Genomic DNA, 20,832 nt, shown 5'->3' with positions numbered 1-20,832 from the left:
AAATAAATAAATAAATAAATAGCAATGTACAGCATCCGGTTCCTTCCTCCCACTCCCCAATCACAACACCTAGTTCAACCCAGAGAAACAACCTGTCTCTAAAGGTTCCTTTCAGAGCATTAGAGACCCCTCTGAAAAAGATCTGGAGAAGATGCCATCTCATTTAGTCCATCTTTTGCAATGCTTGAGCTGTTCAGCCTTGGGAGACTTTTTGTCTAATAATTCTTACTGCTAGAAAGTCCTTTTGGATGCCTGGCCAAAGATCACTGAATTCCAGGCCTGGCTCTGCATGACCTAACTTGCTTAATGACTTTGGTAAGTCATTTGCCCTCCTTGGGATTTCATTTCCTCACACAAAAAGAGGAGAGCCAGCCTAAATGGTCACTGAGATTCCCCCTTAAGTGAAAGCTGTTTGACTCTCACAAAACAGCCATTTCTGAAGGAGAAAAGAGTCTAAGATAGGGTGTCAGTGTTGTTTTTTTTTCATGGATAGAGGAGAGTAAATATTGGAGAGGGGGTGGGCTGCTATCATCTCGACGGACCCCTGCCCCAGCTTCATGCTGGACATCACGGACCCCCTCCTCCATCCCCAGGACCTCTCTTAATCCTAGCTATTATTCCATTCTTGGCGTTTGCATGCTGCGTGTCATGATAGATGCTTGATAAATGTATGTTGACTGATTGATCTGCTCAGTCTTTACCAACAGGCTCCTGCGACCGAGATGACCCATACTTTAGCCTCTCCTCTTAAAGTCCACCCCTGCCCGGACACAAGATCCAGAGCTTTCTAGCACTAGCCAGCACTCCACAAGGTCTTCTGGCAGACGCAGGCTGAGCCATCTTATGAGCTTATTGTCTCCCATCTCTTTCCTAGACCTCTTCAAAATGGGCACCTGTCTTGCCCCCAACCCCGCCACATACACACTACTTCCCTTTCTCTCTGACTCCAAGAAGGACCTGTATCTTCAGTTGGGGGGTCGGAAGAACCCTCTAATCCCTTGTCACACTCTGTACCCCAGCTATCTCTTGCTGCCTCACACCTTTTCCCACCCACGTTCTCAGGTTGTTGTTGGGTGACATCGGTGTCACTGATCCCCCAGGGTCATGGGTGGATGCACAGGAAGGAACAGGACAGATTGGCAAGAAAGGATGAACACTCCTTGCTGAGCTCTCCCCTCCACCCCCCTGGAGCACCCTGGGGAGACGACGGAGACAGAGCCACGATAGTATGCCGGTGGGATGGGAGTGGAGAGGCTCAGGCAAGGGAGTTGGTGGTGGTGGATGTGGGAAATTGGACTTAAAAAGAAAGTATGAGTCATTTGGGGGCAGGATTGGGATGGGGGAGCTGGTGTGTGCCCAGGGAAAGGCTCTGAGGGCTGGGTGCCCAGGCTCTGCTAGAACAACAGCCCCTTCTGTAGGAATGGGGTGTGGGCAGGGCCTGAGGGTCTTCCTACTCAAAACGGTGAACCTTTGTTGGGGCAGAAGACCCAGAATTGGGAGGCCCAGAGTAGAGAAGGAGAGGAAGCCCAGGCAATGAGCTAGGGGAAGTGCCTGGAGGCAGGTAATAGAGCCCATCCACAGTGCCCCCTTCAGGGGCCCAGGGGAGTTTGGCTCCTGGGGCCAGCAGGTCAGGGGGACCAAGAGGCGGTGGTCCAGGGGAAGGAGGTAGTGAGAGCCCAGGGTAGGACCCATAGGGAGGATAGAGACTGTGCCCTAGCGACATGGAAGGGTAGAACCGGACAGGAGCGCCTGCTGCGGAGGGGGGAACAAGAACTTCCAGATACTGACCACTCTCTGGGTCAAAGAGCAACTTCAACCTAGGAGATTTGGGAGCCTCCACATAATAGTAGCGCCCACTCTCTGGATCTACTAGAACCTTTCCTGATGGAGTGGTTCCAGAGCTCCCAAGTCCCCTACCCTGACCCTGGGAAGGGCTGTCAAGGACCTGGGCCAAAGGAGGTGCTGAAGCTGCCCTGGGCTGGGACAGGGCAGCAGGTTTGGCTGTAATCTGGTTCCCTGAGGGTTGGATGCCAGCAAAGCCAGGTTGGGGTTTGGCTCTCGGCTCTGGGTTCTGGGCCTGTAGGGAACTGGCCCCGTCAGGGTGTGGGGACCCCTGGTTGAGGGAGCCCCTGAGATTTGGATGTGGGGACCCTGTCAAGGAGTTAGATGCCTGCCCAGCCCCTCGCCATTGAGGTGGATGATGTGTCTCCACCTCTGGCCGCTCTCTTGGTTCCTTGGGGATGGGTGGCCCCAGAATAACTCCTGGGGAACTGGCCTGGACCTCTCCTTCGGGGAGGAGGCGCTGGACCTCGGCTTGAGGACTGTACCCTAGAGAAGCGGGGCTGATCTCTGTGCTGGTCTCAGGCTGAGCTCTGACCCTGGGGGCCCCTTCCAGCTTCCTGGTCAAAGAGAGGGCTCTGGGGAGGCGGATCTCACTGCGTGCAAAGGGTTTGGCTGTACAGTTCTCTGCTTTCCTCCGTGGAGTCGAGTCTCCTTCTGCGTAGCTCTTTGGCTGGGGTTGAGGTTGGGGAAGTTGGTGGCCCTGAGGGGCCTCGCTGTGGCTAAACGCATCGGAGTCGCTTGCACCCACTCCCCCAGTGACTGGCTGCTCCGGGACTTCGTAGGGATGGGGCACTATGGGCAGGAAGTCTTTCTGGAAAGTCGAGGTGTAGTGAACTGGGACAGGGGGCTCTGGAGCTCCGGGCGGAGCCTCGCTCTCCTCGCTGGGGCCCCCGGGAGCGCAAGGGGGTTCAGGCAGTACCAGGCTGGTGCTGGGGGCAGCTGGGAAGCTCAGGGAGTAGGTGTTCTTCACTAGCTTCCGGACGTCCCGAGGTCGCGGAATTGTCACTCGAGATCTGCCTGCGGGAGCGGGGGCGTCTCTGGGCTCCCAAGTATCTGGGACTGCAGTCTCCAGTGTAGGTGAAGTCTGCGATCCCTGCACAGTTAAATCTCGATTTGACTGCGTAGATGGAGTCTCCAGGAACGCTTCTTTCGGAGCCTCCTGCATAGACGGAATCAGCGATGCCTGTACAGTGGGATCCCAAGTCTCCTGGGGAGACGGACTGGGAGTCTCCTGGGGAGAAGGATTGGGAGTCTCTTGGGGAGACGGACTGGGAGTCTCTTGGGTCACCCGATCCTCCAATGTCCTCTTCGGAGACAGGGATTTCTGCCGCTGGCCCAATTCACTGCGGGGCCGAGACTCAGGAGCCTCCTGCGACTTTTCCCCTGACAGCAAAAAGATGCTGGAACTCACGGGACCGAGTGGTTCCGTTCCTGGGGCTGGTTTGTCCCGACGAATAGCTCGCTCTCGAAGGCTAGGCCAAGGCCTCGGGACTCTGATAGAAACTACCCCCTCTGGGGCCCGCAATCCGACAGGCTTGACAGGTGGCAGTGGTGCTTCCTTCGCCGGCTCTCTTGGGGGAAGCCCGGTCTGAGAGGTCCCTCTGTTCCTGAGATCCCTTGAGTCTCTTCGAGGGCTTCGTACCGAACGTCTGGTTGGGGCTTCACTCTCCCGGGCCTCGGGCCAAGCCAGGGGCCAATCTGCCGGCTTCTGGGTATTGCAGTCTGCACTGAGCCACGGGCCTGGCGGGGTCTGGATGCGCTGAGCTCCGCCCCTTGGGGTTGGCTGCCCCGGGCACAGTGTCTGCTCGGCCTGCAGCTTCCTGGCCAGTGCGGTCTGCACGAGGTTGGAGGCGGCCTGCAAGCGGGTCAGAGACTCATCCAGCGAGCCTGTTCGCAGGAACAACTTGCGCCTGGGGAGCGCATTGGCCCTAGCTGCGTCCAGCTCTGGGGGGCTCGGCTTCCGTCTCAGCTCTATCTGTCTCTTGGGGACAGTTCTCTGCTTAGTTAGGGACGCCTGGTCTTCAAGTGCCACCTCCACGCACTCGAACTGGGTCCTCCCGGACGGGGCAGGGAGTTCTGGCAGCCCCGGGACCGAAGGTTCAGCCTCCTGATGCAGGTCCAGGTAAGTTGCCCAGCGGTCAGCTTGGTTGCTGCCGTCAGAGGGAGCTGGGGATGGGCTGGAGGAGGCCCGCGCGCTGGGGCTATGCACGTCGAGGTAGGGACCTTGAGGGCGCGTGGTGAGACTGTGAAAGCTGAGGCCGGTGAGCTGCTGCACTTCGCTGTCTGCCTCGTCCGAGTCACTGGGGACCTGAACGGGAGTCCCGCCGAGGGGCCCGGTGGTGAAGATCACTTCCATCTCCCCCGACGGCAGGGTGCGGAGCTGGAAAGGGCTCGGGCTGGGGCGCGGTCCCGGCCTCTTGGAGAAACCGGATCCAGGCTCCTGGCGGCTATTCTGGGCGCTGATGGACAGGCGAAGCTGCGAGCCCCCGCTCCCAGCTGGGCCCGCCCCCCGGCCAGAGACCCTGGCGTGCAGGCCCGCAAACTTTGCCGGTTGCCCCAGCCCAGGAACTCCATTGCCCCCGTCGTCGTCGTCCGCCCCGTCCAGGACGGGGCGCGGACCCTGGGGTTCCGGGGAGCCCGGCGCCGTGTGATAAGAGCCCGAGGAGCCGGAGGAGTCCTGGCGCAGCGCAAGGGCAGGGGGGAAGCCGCCTGCGGCTGGAGGGACAAGGATGGAGAGCATGGTGCGGACGGGCTGTGGTGGGGACCCCGGCCCGCGCTGAGTGAGGTTCGCCGCCTCCACCTCCGCCGCTGCCGCCGCCGCCGCCGCCGCCGCCGGCTCGGGCAGCTCTGTCCCCTGCCCTCACTCCCCGCCCCGGGGTCCCGGCGCTGCCGGGTCACAACGCCTTAAAGAGGCCGCAGCTGAACGCGAGCCAGCCGCTGCCCAGGCTGGCAACGGCCAGTAGCAAGGGCCTTCTTCCACCCTTCCCTCCCCTCCCCTTCCCTACTCCCGGTCCAATCCTCCTAGCTTTGGCCGGCCTGGAGGGGCCAAGACCAGATCTGGGATGATAATGTAAGCTGGGTGTGTGGGGGGCCGAACTGTGTGGCCGGGGCCTCCAGCAGGAGTCTAAGACTGGGAACTCTTCTACACAAGGACGGGAGATCAGAAAGCTAAGGGGTACCTGCAGATGCTTTCCTGAAACACCTGGGGGACACCAGGGCACTTCCAGATCTAAGTTCTGAGGTTCAAGCCCGGACTTTTGTGTCTCTGGCATCTCCACCCCACCCCCAACCATCCCTTGCTTCTTATCGACCGCACACCCCATCCTTTTAGGTTAAGTGGGGGGGAGGGCCTCCTTTATTTCTCCATAACTAAGAGGGTGGTAGTGAGTGAAAGTGAGACCTTTGCTTTTCATATTACTGTTTGTGAAGAGACTTTTGAAGACTTTTTGAAGAGGGTGGCTCAAGGCATGCCCAGCTACCCAGGGCCCAAGTCCCCAAAGCTGGGCCAGATTTCTGGGCCAGGGTGGAGAAGGGGGAGCGAAGAGAAAAGTTTTGCCTTTTTGCATCCAACTCAGAGCTGGAGGTGTTGCGTGTAAGGGAGCTAAAGAATATTTCAAGTTGATTGGTACTTGGGAATATGTCTTGCCCTTGGCTCAGCCCTGTTTCTTCCCCACAGAGGCTGAGGTTCTTTGTTATCTGAAGACCTCAAACTTCAAAGGGTGTTATTTGGAAGGGAACTTAGAGGTCAACTAGTGGGACCCCCTCTTTTTTATAAATGAGGGGCTAAGAAACCACTCAGAGATATGACCCACTTTCTTGGGGATAAATTTATGAATTTGTCATTGTTCCTCTCCTAGCCCTCTCCCCCAGGTCTTTTTTTTTTTTAAACCCTTGCCTTCTTAGAATCATATCAATTCCAAGGCAAAAGATTGCTAAGGACTAGGCAATGGAGGTTAAGTGACTTGCCCAGGGTCACACAAGCTAGGAAGTGTAAAGGAGTCTTGTCCTTTTTTCCTCTTATGCTACCTTTTTATCCTAAAGCTTTGAAAATCCTATCAACAGGCCTTTTTGCATTCACTAGCAGAATGATACTGGGTTTGGGGGCCCTGTCCCTCCTGACCAACTCCAATCTAGCTGATGAGGAAGTGTGAATATACATACACAACACCTGAGCAGATGGCTAGGGCATTCAGAGCTAATAGTCAGGAATCTGTTTCAAGTCAGAATTAGCATTTAGCAGAATAAAATGTGTCATGGCTCTCTAGGGTGGCTTAACTGGGAAGTAGGGACCCTGAGGATTTCAAAGGTTTTTCTCCTCCATACATTTCCACTTCACCTTAAGCAGCTGGAAGAGGCCATTCGCAGGTGGGTATCAGACAGATGTCTATCACGGATAAAAGCTGGTAGGAGTTACATGTTCCCAGTTATGAATATACCCCCTGCCCTGACCATGTTAGGTCAGCAATAAATTTGCAGCTCATGGTATGACCAGGGGCAAGTCAATGAACTCGGCCCTTTTTTCCCCCATTTGTAAAATAAGCTGATGCCTAGCTTCCTGAAGAGATGAGGATCATGTGATGTTTGTGCTAATACTTTGAGAAAAATAGCAAATATGTGGAACGGATGATTATGGGAGAAATGTCACCATCTAGATAGAGACCCATTTGGACAAAGATCTATTGCTGGGGGTCCTGAGGCCTCGCTTCGGGAATTTCCCAGTTAGTGTTCCCCATCCCCCAGTCACTTTCCTGCCTAGAAGTTTCCCCAGCTCTGGAAGCTAAATTAAGCAAGTTACACTTAGCACTGAGGAGGGGGGTTACCAGGGAAACGGGGAGTGCTTACGTGGGGCAGGGCCAAACAAAGGTGGGGCAGCCATTGGACAAAAGAATTCCCCCCTCCCACCTTCCCATCCTCCATCCCCCCAATCCTGGGAGCTCCGCACTTCTGCAGCAGGCAACCATTCAGCCCCCTCCCCAAGATGCTGGGGATCCCGCTAGAAAGCAAGCAGGGTGGGAGAGTGTTAAATCTGAGTATCGCCCCCAGCCAGTTCTGTCTGTGCTGAGTGCTGGGGCCAGTGTGGCAGGTGCAGGGGCTGATGCCAGAATCAAGCCATGTCCCAGGGAGCTCCATCCCCCCCTTCCTAGGCATGCTCCCCCGGACTGGCCAGGAGGAGGGGAACCAGGGCCAGGGGAGGATGCCAAGGTGGGGTCTCTTGCCCCTCCTAGCAGGGGTGGAGCTTTTTCAACTGAAGAGGGGGAGGAATGGAGGCCATAAGAGGCCTCCGAGAAGGCCCTTAGGTTGGACGGAGGAGAGAGGTAAGAGTCAGCAGATTTATTTGTCTCCAAGTCCCTTGAAGCCTCGGGTGGAGAGCAGCCCGCCTGCTTTCTTTTGCTTTCTGTCCAGCACTTGGGCCACGTAATTCTCTTGCTGCTTCTGAATCCGGAAGTCCGATATCTGATGCCTGCAACAGAGACGAATGGAGTGGGCCTGAGACAGCTGCTGGGGCAGGAACCCACCCAGGAGGCTGGAGAATCGCTGCTCCCCTCCTCCTTCGACACCCGAGTTCTGTCCTAAACATCTCAATCCCTCACCTGAAGATCTGTTTCTGGTGGCTGATGACATTTTGTAGCTCCTTAATTTCATTTTCTTTCCCGTTAAGAATATCCTCTTGCTTTATAATGTGAGACTCAATTTCTGAATTAAAGGAGAGAAGTTGTCAAACGGGGAGCAACAGAGGAATGAATATCAGAATCAGAGCAATTTCTTTCCAATTCAGTACTACCCTCTCCAGGCTCTTCTTTCAAAATGCAGGCACTCCTATCTCCCTGTGAATGAGCTTTCCTAGAGGTAACTCGGCTGCAAAAACTGGCTCCACCTGTGTGAGAGAAGACCCCTCCACATTAACCCTTTTCCAGTCAAAAAACTTGATGGGGGAGCAGATAGGTGGCTCAGTGGATTGATGGCCAGACTTAGAGACGGGAGGTCTTAGGTTCAAATCTGGCCTCAGACACTCCCTATCTGAGTGACCCCCATTGCCTAGACCCGTGTTGGTGAACCGATGGCATTCGTGTTGGGGGGGGGGCTACTCCCTCCCCCCTCTGCACATGCCTCTGCACTCCCACCTGAGGACATTTCTCACATCACCCTCTCCTGTGCCCAGCAGCCCAATGGGAGCCTTCCTCCCTCCTATCTGCGGTAAGGCAGGGGGCATGAGGGTTGCAGCTCCGGCGTCCAGTCTCTAAAGGGCCATCACTGACCTAGCCCTTACCTCTCTTCTGCCTTAGAACCAAAACGCAGTGTTGATTCTAAGAGGGAAGGTAAGGGTTTGAAAAAAAAAACAAACAAAAACCTCCTGCTCTGTTTATAGAGGATTGGTTTAGCAAGGAATGGTAATCTCAGGCTCCTTTCCAGGAGATTTTAGGGAAAACTCTAGACGTCTAGATGAAGTGAAGGCCTACAGTCAAGAAGCATGTAGCTTCACCAGGGAAGGATATACAAAAGAAGGGCCTTGTGCCATGGCAGGCAGTAGCCTGGACCTTTAGGTGATTTGGGAGACTGGCAAAGTAGAGCAGTGGATCATAGAATTTAAAGATGGGAGGGACCTGAGATAAACCAGTGCACTCAGAATTAGATATTATAGAGGAGGAAACTAAAGCCTCCTGAAAGGAAATGATTTGCCCAAGATCACAAAAATAATGAGTAAGCTAAACAATCACTCTAGTGCAAATATCAATAATATGGAAATAGGTCTTGATCCATGACACATGTAAGACCCAGTGGAATTGCACATTGGCTATGGGAGGGGGGTGGGAGGAGGGGAGGGAAAGAACATGAATCATGTAACTGTGGAAAAATATTCTAAATTAATTAGATAAATAAACTTAAAAAAATATAAGATTTGAATTTGGGCCTTCTGACTTCAAATTATACCTTTTATCCTGACTAGATTCATAAAATTCTATCTTTATAGTTTATCTTTAAATATTTCTTTTGTTATCTTGAAGTGGGTTACCTCAGAATTGGAGGGCATGCATGTCAGAAATCCCTATGCCTATCTTTGGACTTGCAGGGGAGGGAACCCTCTTACCCACCAGCCAGCCTATTCCACATCTGGAAATCTAATTGTTAGAAAGGCTCCCCCTTCCCCCAAGAAGAAAAGTTTTCCCCACGCTGAGTTTAAATCTCTCTCTACACTTTCTACCCACTATTTCTAAGCTTTTTTTTTTTAATTAGGTCTCATGTCATGTCAGTTGCCTTATTTACAGTGTCAAAACTATTGACTCATCCCCACCTCATGAGCTCAAGTCCTCTAACTCCCACCTTAGAACATTTTCATTGGAACCCTTATCTAGCCATGCCTCTTCCATCCTATTCTCATGAAGTTAATTCTTTTAAGTTCAAGCAAAGAATTTTACATTTATCCCTATTAGATTTTATCTCATATTAAGCCCACTGTTAACCACAATCTGAGAAGACTTTTTTTCTGAATCATGACTCTATCATTGGACATGATTACTACTATCACAGCTTCACACTAGCTTTGTGTCGTCTACAAAAGTGCCATCTATACCTTCACCTGAACCATTGAAAAAAAAAATTCAATACCACAGTCTCCAAAAACAGATCTAAGATTCCTCAGCCACTTCAAGCGATTTCCTTCTCTTTTTATTTTCTTTAAGACCTAACCTTCCATCTTGGAATAAATGCTGTGTATTGGCTCCAAGGCAGAAGAGTGGTAAAGATAGGCAATGGGAGTTAAGTGACTTGTCCAGGGTCACACAGCTGGGAAGTGTCTGAGGTCAAATTTGAACCTAGGACCTCCTATTTGTAGGCCTGGCTCTCAACCCAGCTACCCAGATGCCCCCCAAGTGATTTCCTTCTGACATTAATCCACTAATGATACCTCCTCTCTCTATGGACTCTGGTGATTCAGTCATCGAAGTCATAGCTCTTTATCTTGTTAATAAGAATTGCATAGGATGATGGTGTTGCTGCTGAATTCATTTTCCAGATCTAAGTAAAGACCCACTTTAGCATAGCTCTTTCCATTAAACATAGGCTATAAGGTCCTGCTTTGGGAAGTCCCCACCAAGAGCATGAGGTTCTAGTCAATTAGTAAGGATTAATTAAGTTCCTATTATGTGCTGGAGTACTAAGTTCCTACTATGTGCTAAGCACTCCAAGGACCTCATTTGCTTCAACATGTTAAGTGACTATCAAATCATTCTCTTAGAAGCTCTAACCTCTTTCCTAAACTCTGGTCCTAGCTCATCTCCAACCACCTGGCGGCTGGACATACTGACCTTGTTGTTCCACCAGCACTTTACACTCAATAGGACCAAAACAGAACTCATCTACCCCCTGAAATTTGCCCCTTCTCCAAATTTCAACCTAAAGCAAACATTTAAGCATAAAGCAGCACGATGGAAGATGCTAATGGTACAAAAACAAAAATAAAAGTCCTTGGCCTTCAAGAACTTACATTCCTCTGGAGATGAAAGATACACAAATACTGTAAGAAAGTAATTTGATGAGGGAAAGAGAGGACTACTGACTGGAGGAATCAGGGAAAGCAAGCTTCCCAGAGGAGAGAGCATCTCTGTCATATTTCTAAGTTGAACCTTGAGGGAATAAGTGACAAAGATGAGGGAGGGAGGGAGGGAGGAAGGGGAGGGTATTCCAGGCATGGGGATCAGCTTGTGTGAATGCAAAGTCAGAAGGTGGAGGGTTGTGTTTGGAGAACAGTTAGGAATTCATTTGAGTTCCGGTGTTCAGGAGGGGAATAGTAATATGAAATAGGGTACAACCAGATTATGGAGGGCCCAGTGTAAGTATTTTATATTTTATCCTAGAGGCAACAGTCACTGAAAGCTTATGAGTAAGAATTGCCATGGCCAGATCGATGAGGCTTTAGGGAAATGATTTTGATAGCTGCTGTGTGAAAGACAGCTTGGGAAAGAAAGATTAGAAAGCAGGGGGGCTAATTTGGAAGCTATTTCAGAAGTCTTGGAGAAAAGTGGGAAAAGGTCTGAACTAAGGGTCTCAGTAGCTAAGTCAGCAGAGGGAAGGGAATGCATGGAAGAGATGTTCTGAGGAGTTGATAGGATTCAACAAATGATTGACTCTAGGGGGTATGGGGTGAGGGTAAAGTAAGAGGCGAGTAGACTTTGAGGAGATAAGCCATTTTGGGGGTCACATCCTGGGCAAAGATACTGGAATCGTTTGCCATTTCCTTCTCCAGCTAATTTTGCATATGAAGAAATTGAGGCAGTGTTAAGTGACTTGCCCAGAGTCACACATCTAATGTCTGAGGCCAGATTTGAATTTGGGAAGATGAATTTTCCTGACTCCAGTCCTGGCACTCTATCACCTTGGCTACCTAGAGATGCCCATTATCTGTCTCTCTACAACTTAAACCAAAGGTGCTTAGTTTTGCCTCTGTCTTCATGACAGGCCTTCAAAGTAGCTGTCATATCATCCTTGTTGCTTCAACTAATCTTATGTTCTAGTCATAGGAAGAAAGCATGCAAAAGGAGATAAGGATACAATGCTGGGTGGTTAGGAAGACATGCTATAATTCCACTTTAGGAGCCTCACTCACACTCTCTGAGCTCCAATTTTCTCATCTATAAAATGGAGCTAATCGTAGCTCCTACTCTGAGTTGTTGCTAGGTATGAGAGATCATGAAAAAAGGCTTCAAAAACATTATCAGATAAATATCAGCAATTGTTTTGTGGTTCTCAAGTCCCAACATGATCCTGGTCTTTGTCTCTCTCCTCTGGATGCTGTCCAGTTCAATGGCCTTCCTGGAGGCACAATGTCATAGGCAAACAGGGGTGCCCCTTGACCCTGCCCATCTTGAAGGGCTCCCTCCCACTCTATGTGGACTCACCTTGTACAGGGTTGTGCCCCTTTGTGTGAGACAGTCTTTTTTTTTTTAAACCCTTACCTTCTGTCTTAGAATCAATACTGTGTATCAGTTCCAAGGCAGAAGAGCAATAAAGGCTGGCAATGGGGATCAAGTGATTTGCCCAGGGTCACACAGCTGGGAGGTGTCAGTGGTCAGATTTGAATCCAGAACTTCCCATCTCTAGGTCTGGCTCTTAATCCACTGAACCACCTGGCTGCCCCCTGACATAATCTTCATGGTGGTAGCCAACAATTTTGGCAAGAACAAATCTCAGTTTTATGTTTCACTTGATATTAATACTCAGGGGATCACTGAACAAAGTTATCATTAACATTATACTACTATCTTCCAAGGAATCTTGCATGGTTTCATCTTGGGCATGGGAGTCCTCCTTTATTAGCAAAATATGGCATTTTGCTTTAATGAGTCAAATACTTATACCCTCCCCCCCAAATAAGCACGATATTATCTTGTATTCCCTCCCTGTTAATTGGGTGATGCTAAAGATGTAGCCTGCTCAAAAATGGCATTTCTTTCTTTTAAAAATTCTTATCTTCTTTCTTAGAATAGACATTAAGGGTCAGTTCCAAGGCAGAAGAGCAGTAAGGATTAGGCAGTTAGGGTGTTAAGTGACTTGCCCAAGGCCACATAGCTATCTGAGGAAATTTGATTTGAACTAGAGACCTTTCGTTTCCAGGTCTAGAGCTCTATCCCCACTGAGCCACCTACCTGCCTCTAGAATGGCATTTCTTTCTCATACCTCCATCAAGGATACCCTCAAAGCATGTGCAGATTATTCCCATCAAAACTTGGTAGAATTAGCAAAGTAGGTTCCAAGAGTCAGGACTTATTTTTTAATTGATTAATTAATTTAGAATATTTTTCCATGGTTTCATGATTCATATTTTTTCACTTTCCTCTTCCTTCCCCTCTCCCAGAACTGGCAAGCAATTCTACTGGGTTTTACATGTATCTTTGTTCAAAACCTATTTCCATATCATTAATATTTGCAATAGGGTGATCATTCAAAGTCAACATCCCCAATCATATACCATGGGTCAGGACTTATTGATAGTTATCCTTCTTTTTGAATTTTCCATCTCAATACCTATTACTAAGGTATACACTTCTCTAGCTGCTTGTCTTATCTATTCTGATCTCTAGTTTGTCTTTAGTCCTCTAGTTCAAGCCCCATCACCCAACCAGGATTAGGAATGCTGGGCCTTCCCCCTTCCCAGCCTCCTTACCATTGCACTTGGTGATAAGCTTGTCCTTCTTGGTGGACTCTGTCAGAACTTTGTTCTTGACACTGGATAGCCTAGATCGGAAAGGGCAAGATGTCTGAGTGAGATGGGGAGGCAGCGGGTCTCTGGACACTTCTCTACTCTTTTTCATAGGCCCACTTACGCTTTTTCGAAAGCCTGCTTTTCTCTCTCCAATTGCTTGGATAGCACTTCCACCTCTCCAAGAGCAAACTGCAGTTTCTCTGTCTCTTTAGCCAACAGGCCCTTGGTCTGGGCATGGGCTGCCTTCTCCTCCTGTAATCGCAAATGTCTCCATCAGTGTGCTCCCCAAGGGAGGCTAATTTTTAGGGAGTTGCCTCAAGCCCTGGAGAAATCATGGGGGCTCCCTTGCCTGGGTTAGGACTTTGGTTGCCTTGTCCCATGGGGCTATGGGCAAAAGATCTCAAAGATCCCCCACTTCTCTTCATACTTTCCCTTTAGTCTTTCCCTTGGAGGTCCCCCTGGGGATGGAAAGAAGTAGAGAGAAGGACTCTTTTACCTCCAACTTCTTTACCACAGCTTCGTATTCCTCTTTACTCACAAATTTCTCTTCCTGGATGGCCATCTGCAATGCAACCACAGGTTTGGGAGATAATTAAAGCCTGAGGACCAAAAAAGGCCAAGAGGCCAGGGAGTTTGAAGAATGTAGCATGGGAACAGCTAGCGAATGAGCTGGGAAAGATAACAGTAATAAATGGAAGATCTTTGGAAAGGGCGATTTGGAGTTAAGACAGGGGAAATAAGAAGCATCATTTTGCAACTCAGCTTGTGATGCTCATGATAGATATAAGCAAAATCACCAGGAAAATAATTTATAGTTTATATGCCAACATCTATGGCAAGAGGTGGAGAAATAGATTCGTTTATATGAAGAACTTGACAAGATCCTTTGGACAAAGGTAGCAAAAACTCAGTGACTTCAATGAGGTTTGAGATTCAGAAATTAAAAGAAATTGAGGGCTTGTAGACCACTCAGAAGCCCATGCCTATTTATATCATGAAGACTTTCTTTCATAAGGGAGCCAAGGGAAAAAAAAAAAAAGAGCCAAAGTCTAAGACAGGGTGAGTCCTAAACAATATCACAAAAAAAGAAATCCATTGTATACTGACTGAGAGGAAATGTCTGGTCATTTGTGTGGAATCACCACATTTAGACTCTTAGCATCATAGTACCTGATATAAAGTGTTTAAGAAAATGAAGTCAAGTCTTAAAAATTAACTGGACCTCACCAAAGCCAAGAAGAATCCTTGGTAGAGATGAGACTTAAAAAAGTATTATTATTTTTTGAAATCCTTACCTTTTGCCTTATTTTGGTATTCTAAAGCAGAAGACCAGTAAAGACTAAACAATTGGGGGTTTAAGTGACTTTCCCAGGGTCAAATGTACCTGTGAGCAGATTGAACCCAGGACATCTTGCCTCTCCAGGCCTTACTCTCTCTCTGTCTACTGAGCTACCTAACTGCACCTGAGGTGAGACAATTTTAAAGACACTCAGGATCAATGTTCAAAATGTCTTTAAAAAGAGAAAACCACAGGCTTATTACCAAAAATTAGGTGATGAAGAAGTCATTAGAAATTACTATTTCATATATTTATAATTAGGGCAGCTAGATGATACGATAGATAGAGTGCTGGGCCTTCTAAGGAAGACTCATCTTTCTGAGTTCAAATCCACCTTAGGTACTTGCTAGCTGTGTGACCCTGGGCAAGTCACTTCACTGTTTGCCTTAGTTTCTTCATCAGTAGAATGAAGGAAATGGCCAATCACTCCAGTATCTTTGCCAAGAAAACCTCCAAAATGGGGTCACAAAAAAAAATGACTGAACAACAACGATGGTTATCATTTTAATCTTTGTAAAAACTATGTGAGAGGGCAGCTTGGTAGCTCAGTGGTCTGAGAGCCAGACCTAGAGACGGGAGGTCCTTGGTTCAAATTTGGCTTCAGATACTTCCTAGCTGTGTGACCCTGGGAAAGTCACTTTAACCCCCATTATCTCACCTTTACTGCTCTTCTATTGTAGAACTAATACAGGACAAAAGGTAAGAGTTTTAAAAAAAAGTTTCATGAGATTGTTTCCAATGTGTATCCAGGATGGCCTTGAAAAAATATAAGGCAATAGGCAGGCATTTCATAACAGACCACTTCTCTACAATTATACAACTGATTAATAGTTACAGGTATAGACAATATAAGATACCACACCACTGTAAAACTAAGGGGAAAGGACCTACTTGTACAAAAATATTTTTAGCAGCTCTTTTTGTAGTGGCAAAGAATTGGAAATGAGGGGATGTCTATCATTTGGAGAATGGCTGAACAAGCTGTGGTACATGTTGTAATGGAAAACTATTTTGCCATAAGATATGATGAAAGGGATGAGTTCAGAAAATCCTGGAAAAACTTCTATGAACTGATATAAAGTGAAGGCCACAGTGTATACTGTACCATGATCAACTGTGAAAGATTAAACTATTATCAGCAAAACCAGGTTCCAAGATAACACCAGGAGACTCATAATTAAAAAAAAAAAAAAAAAAGCTACCCATAGCCAAAGAAGAAACTAGGAATTTGGTTGCAGATCAAAGCATGCCATCTACTTTTTTCCTTCATGAGTTTTTTATTGCATATGCAATATGTCTTCAGTCACAACATGGAGAACATGGAAATATGTATTGAGTGAAAGCACAATAAACTATCAGACCATTTACTACCTTGGGGTTAGGGGAAGAGAGGGAGAATTTGAGTTGCAAAATGTCAGAAAAAAATTGTCAAAAATTGTTGCTACATGCAAGTGAAAACAATAAAATTTAATGAAAAAAGATACCACTGTAACTATTGTTTGTTGATTACAAGAAGCATTTGACTTGGTGGAGCAAAATATAGCCTTAAGGGTTCTTTTCCAATAAGATGTTTCCCATTCATATGTTAAGATTATAGAAGACTGGGGACAGCTAGGCGGCTCCATGGATAGAGGAACCAGGCCTGGAGATGGGAGGTCCTGGGTTCAAATGTGACTTAAAATATTTCATAGCTGTGTGACTGACCTTGGGCAAGTCCCTTAATCCCCACTGCCCTGCCCTTACTGCTCTTCTTCCTTAGGACCAATACATAGTATTGATTCTAAGATGGAAGGTAAGAATTTGAAAAAAAAAAAAAAGATTATAGAAGATTGTCCAGTAGCTAGATGTAGCCACAGAGATTACTTTTCATTTAATGATTCTATCAAATGAGACACAAAACAGGAAACCATGTTTGACTCTGTACTGAGAAGAGATCTCAACCAAAGTCCTAATGAAAGGGAGATTCCCTATAGATGGAGGGGCTCTCCAGATGTCTTTCTGCAAATGACTCTATGCTCTAAAGTACCATTAGCCTCCGAAATGAGATCCAATGTCAGTGATTTGCACAGAAAAATCCAAGGAGATTCTGCAGGTTAGAAAATGTTATTGGCAGAAATGACAAAAGGGACGGTTTTATAGACACCTGGGAAGATTTATATGAACGAACACAGAATGAAATGAACAGAAACAGAAGAAAAATTTTATACCATCACGGCAAACAACTTGGAAAGCCTTAAGAACTCTGTTCAATGCAATGATCAACCACAACTCCAGAGAACTGATTATTAAGCATGATACCCATTTTATGAGAAATGATAGAGTGCAGAATATGGTTTTGGACATGGAAATAGGGGAATTTATTTTTTCTTGATTATGTATACTTGTTTTAAGAGTTTTTTTTCCCCCTTGGGGGGGTATATGTGAGAGGGTGGTAAAACTAATAATGCTTATTAATTGTAAAGCAAAATGAGTTACTTTCTTTTTTAAAAAAGAATTATGGGTATATTGGCCAGGTTATAATGGACTAGCAGCCTGCCAAGTTAGTCCATCTTGAATAATCTTGAAGCAAATTCTAATGATAAATTCACTATATCCCAAGGCAGCCCTTTCTACTTTTGAACGATTTTTACTGTCTAAAGCAGCTGGATTGGGGTAGTGTATATAGTGTGTATATGGATTGGGGTAGTGTATGTATATATATATATATATATATATATGTATATATATATACACATGTGCACGCGCACACACACACACACACACACACAGAGCACAGGATCTGGAGCCAGGAGGACCTAAGTTCAAATCTGGCCTTGGATACTTACTGTGTAACCCTGGGCAAGTCACTTTTTGCCTATTTTACTCAGTTTCCTCATCTATAAAATGAGCTGGAGAAGGAAATGGCAAACCACTCCAATATTTGTGCCAAGAAAATCCTAAATGGGGTCATGAAGAGTTGCTGGATATAATGGAAATGACCGAACAACTATTGCCTAAACATTTTCTCTTATAGTGAGAAAATTTCCTTCCTGTAACTCTAACCCCCCTCCCCCACCCCCTCCCGTTAGAGCCTAGTTCTGACAGCTGTGTCCAAGGTGAACAAAACTAATCCTCCTCCTACACAATAGCTTTTCAAACACTCATGCTCACTGCCTGTTGCTAAGGATGACTCTCATGGGAATAAGTGACATAAATGTCAGCATTACACAGTAGATAAGAGAAGCTGTCTTGGAAGCTAGGAAGATTCCTGGGTTCAAGTCACACTTTTGGCACGTACTGGTTGGGTGATCCTATGCAAATCATTTAATTTTTCAGTGCTCTAGAGAACTGAGAGGCATCTGCTTAGGCAGATCCCCAAGTCCACATATCTAGTCATCATCCCTATTGTCTCTAGAGTCATATTAACCAAATGCCTTTTGGTTATCTGAGAATGGATATTCTAAAAACATTTCAAACTCAACATGTCCAAAACAGAGCTCATTATCATTACTCCCCAAACCTCTCTTCTCTGCACTTCCCTATTATTTATTACTGAGAACTCCATTTCTGTCACATCTTCTCCTCACTCCAATCCATCCTTCAGTCAGTTCACATACTGATTAAAAAAACGAACACCATAGATCTCATGTCATCCCCCAATTCAGTAAACTCCAATGGCTCCCTATTGCCCTAGGATTAAATATAAAGTACCTTTATATACACATGATTCATATATATGTATATATAATCTTGTATGTCCTTAGGGCAGTGACTGTTTTTTTGTTTGTTTGTATCTCCAATTTAAAGGCACAGCCTGAAACATAGAGCTAGCTGACTGGCTGACTGACCCAAGGTAAGTCATTTAGATTCAGTTACGAAGAAGTTGCTGACCAACTTTAATAGAGCAGGTTTCCTCACTGAGCAGCTGAAATGAAATCCCGGGACAAGGTCCTTATTCTATTCGGTTAAATGGGATCTAAAACGCCATAAGGCCAGGGATAAGTGGAGTGTAAGCACGCAATGTATCCCACCGGTGTGGGAGGCGCATAGCAAGCACGTTGGTTAGGTGGTCTGGGCAAGGTCTAAGAGGTCCCTGTTGAGCATCCCAGGATAAGGTGGGGGAGGTGGGCTGGTGAGAGGATGAGATCCAGACTACTGTAAATAGAAAGGTCAGGGGTGCAAAAGACGACGGGCCTGGACGGAAGACTGGGACATAGAGAGTTTTGGGGAAGGGTTGCTCTGGAGGGCAAAGGGGCACATCGGAGAGCAGAATGAGTTCGTTGCCGCAGTGCTTGAGGCAGATCCATTCCAGCGGAAGATTCTCAGGCGGTCGCCCTGACAACGAGAGGCTCGGCTATTGGCCACATCCCCGCCAACACCCGAGAATGGGGGCGCTCGACCTTGACACAGAGCCCATCTAAGGCCCCGCCCCCTGCCTGCACTAGTCAGGCCCCGCCCCGTCCATTGTGACGTTTCATAGTTGGTCCCGCCCCCTGCCGATCACATTCCGCACCGTGCTTTTCAGCCCGTGAATCACTTGTTCCTGAGACTCAATTACATCCCGTAGTTGTTGGAAGGCGTAAGACGCGGGATTCTCGTCCTCCAAATAAGAATCCCAAGCCTCCTCCATCTCCCGCCCCAATCTTCGGTTCGTTAGAAATGGCCGCTTCTTCGTTTCCTTGTTCTCTTCCACCTGGGCCAATAAACTAGCTGTACTGTCTAACGCCTAGAATCGTAGTATCCGGGGCGGGTCCTCCGCTCTACCTGCACAGGTCTTGGAGGACCAGCTGCTCATAAAATTATCTCGCGAGAGGACTTTAAAAGGCTGTGAATGTGACAAACACACAGAGAGCCACGTGCTGTGAGTGACGGGGCAGCTGTCACGGGAGCCTGATCCCTGCCATCCTTATCCGCTCATGGCCCTCATTCCGACCTAGTTTTCCTGACGCACACGTTCTCTGCAGTCTCCACGGCTTGTATTTTTTTATGGTTGTACAGAAACCTTGAACAAGTGCCACAAAAAGCCCTCTACAATCCCCAGTTTGTAATGCTGGCAGGGAGCTGGAGGGAGGGGATTTGAGTCTGATCTTTTGACTCCACTAATAGCATAACTGGTAGCAGGTGATTTAAGAAAGACCAGAAGTCTTTCTATATATTGTTGCCACTAAGACCTTGAAAATGGTTAGAATTATCCAAAGGACAAACAAAATATTACGCTCCTCTCATGCAGAGCCACAAAATAGCACAGGGTCACAAGGCTTTGTTCTAGGGCACAAATTATGTGGGAGGAGGTTCTTTCCCTCTGCCCTGTAGTATTCCTTTACCCTCTGTGCTTCTTAATCTCATTCTCCCCAGTCTTTTATCTCATCCAGTTTCCCAGAATGTCTTTCCCTCCAATCAATTCTTTGGGAGATAGACTACCACCCACCCTTTTCTGGCTCAACTGCAGGATTGTCCTCTGACCTTCACTGACCATTTTATCCCCCACAACTTGAATTTGCCTTAAGCATATTTTCTAGTTCAGCCCCACATTGTAAAGCAATGGTGCAGCCCTACCTGCAATAGTGTGGGAATTTTTTTTTTTACTGATGAAGATGAAGTCATAACAGAACTAGAGGAAGTAGAGAAAAGTCTCATCATTTTCATCAGAAGAAAAGCGGGTTGAGGTGAACTGACATAAAAGAACAGACTATAAAAACACCAGCACTTTCCAACCTGTAAAGGTTAAAGGTTAAACAAAATCTAAAAAAGATGGAACTCCATGTTGCCTTTCTTTTAACTGAGCATGGCCTTTTTTCATCATGTTCTGAAATACTAGAAGAAACAGTAAGTTTAATGTACATAAAACTAAGTCTTCAGACAGTAGATAATAAATTTGTCTATTAAATATAATCTGAACTGACTCTAGCACTCAAACGTCTTTGTGCAATCCTGCCCCACACTACCTGTCTGTTTGGCCTTATCTCAGACTCTTCTATAAGTCCTACATATTAGGCAACTGGCCTACTTTCTATTGCCTGCTATCTCATTTTTCCCCCATTGCCTTGACTTGCCTGTGCCTAAACTTAGCTGCCATTTCTGTCTAATCCTTATCTTAATGTCCATCCCAGATACTGCTAGATCCTCTCTGTGAAGCCTTTCTGACAAAGAGGACCACCAGATCATCTCCCTAGGAAATAACTCTGTTGGCAATAGGATGTTGGATCAAATGGACTGTTGTCTGATCCACTGTGGTATTATTTGTATGCCTATTAGTACTTAAATATTTCCTGCTTGTTTCATGTGCATACTTGCGGGCCCAGGGTGAAAGTGGTTTATTTATCTTTTCTGAAACTGCTCCTTTCCTGGCTAGCCTTAGGACAATCAAATGCTCGTTGTTTTTCTCTTGTATCACACAATTATTTGTATTCATTCTCTTACTCAGATTATACTGTAAGAACTTTTTGAGCAATACTTACATTCTATTTTTGTAACT

At 47.0% G+C, this 20,832-nt stretch overlaps 2 protein-coding genes across 3 annotated transcripts; both read right to left on the bottom strand.

The window, feature by feature from the left end:
- Positions 1-39: 39 nt before the first annotated feature.
- Positions 40-4,582, bottom strand: PROB1 (proline rich basic protein 1). The gene has a single exon (XM_044661848.1). The coding sequence runs from the start codon at positions 4,580-4,582 to the stop codon at positions 1,451-1,453; it is 3,132 nt and encodes a 1,043-aa protein (XP_044517783.1). The 3' UTR covers positions 40-1,450.
- A 2,578-nt stretch (positions 4,583-7,160) lies between these two features.
- Positions 7,161-19,004, bottom strand: SPATA24 (spermatogenesis associated 24). Of its 2 annotated transcripts, XM_044661846.1 has the most exons (7): positions 18,871-19,004; positions 13,536-13,601; positions 13,161-13,291; positions 13,001-13,071; positions 7,625-7,717; positions 7,434-7,536; positions 7,161-7,303 (listed from the first exon to the last, which is right to left on the bottom strand). In XM_044661846.1, the coding sequence occupies exons 1-7, from the start codon at positions 18,985-18,987 to the stop codon at positions 7,174-7,176; spliced, it is 711 nt and encodes a 236-aa protein (XP_044517781.1). In that variant the 5' UTR covers positions 18,988-19,004; the 3' UTR covers positions 7,161-7,173. The 2 variants fall into 2 exon arrangements, with proteins under 2 accessions (XP_044517781.1, XP_044517782.1); XM_044661847.1 differs by lacking the exon at positions 7,625-7,717.
- Between the last annotated feature and the right edge of the window lie 1,828 nt (positions 19,005-20,832).

Source organism: Gracilinanus agilis, chromosome 2, assembly GCF_016433145.1.
Source record: "Gracilinanus agilis isolate LMUSP501 chromosome 2, AgileGrace, whole genome shotgun sequence".
NCBI classification, from domain to species: Eukaryota; Metazoa; Chordata; class Mammalia; order Didelphimorphia; family Didelphidae; genus Gracilinanus; species Gracilinanus agilis.
Note: the sequence above shows the minus strand (reverse complement) of the source record. Positions and strands in the feature narration are given on the sequence as shown.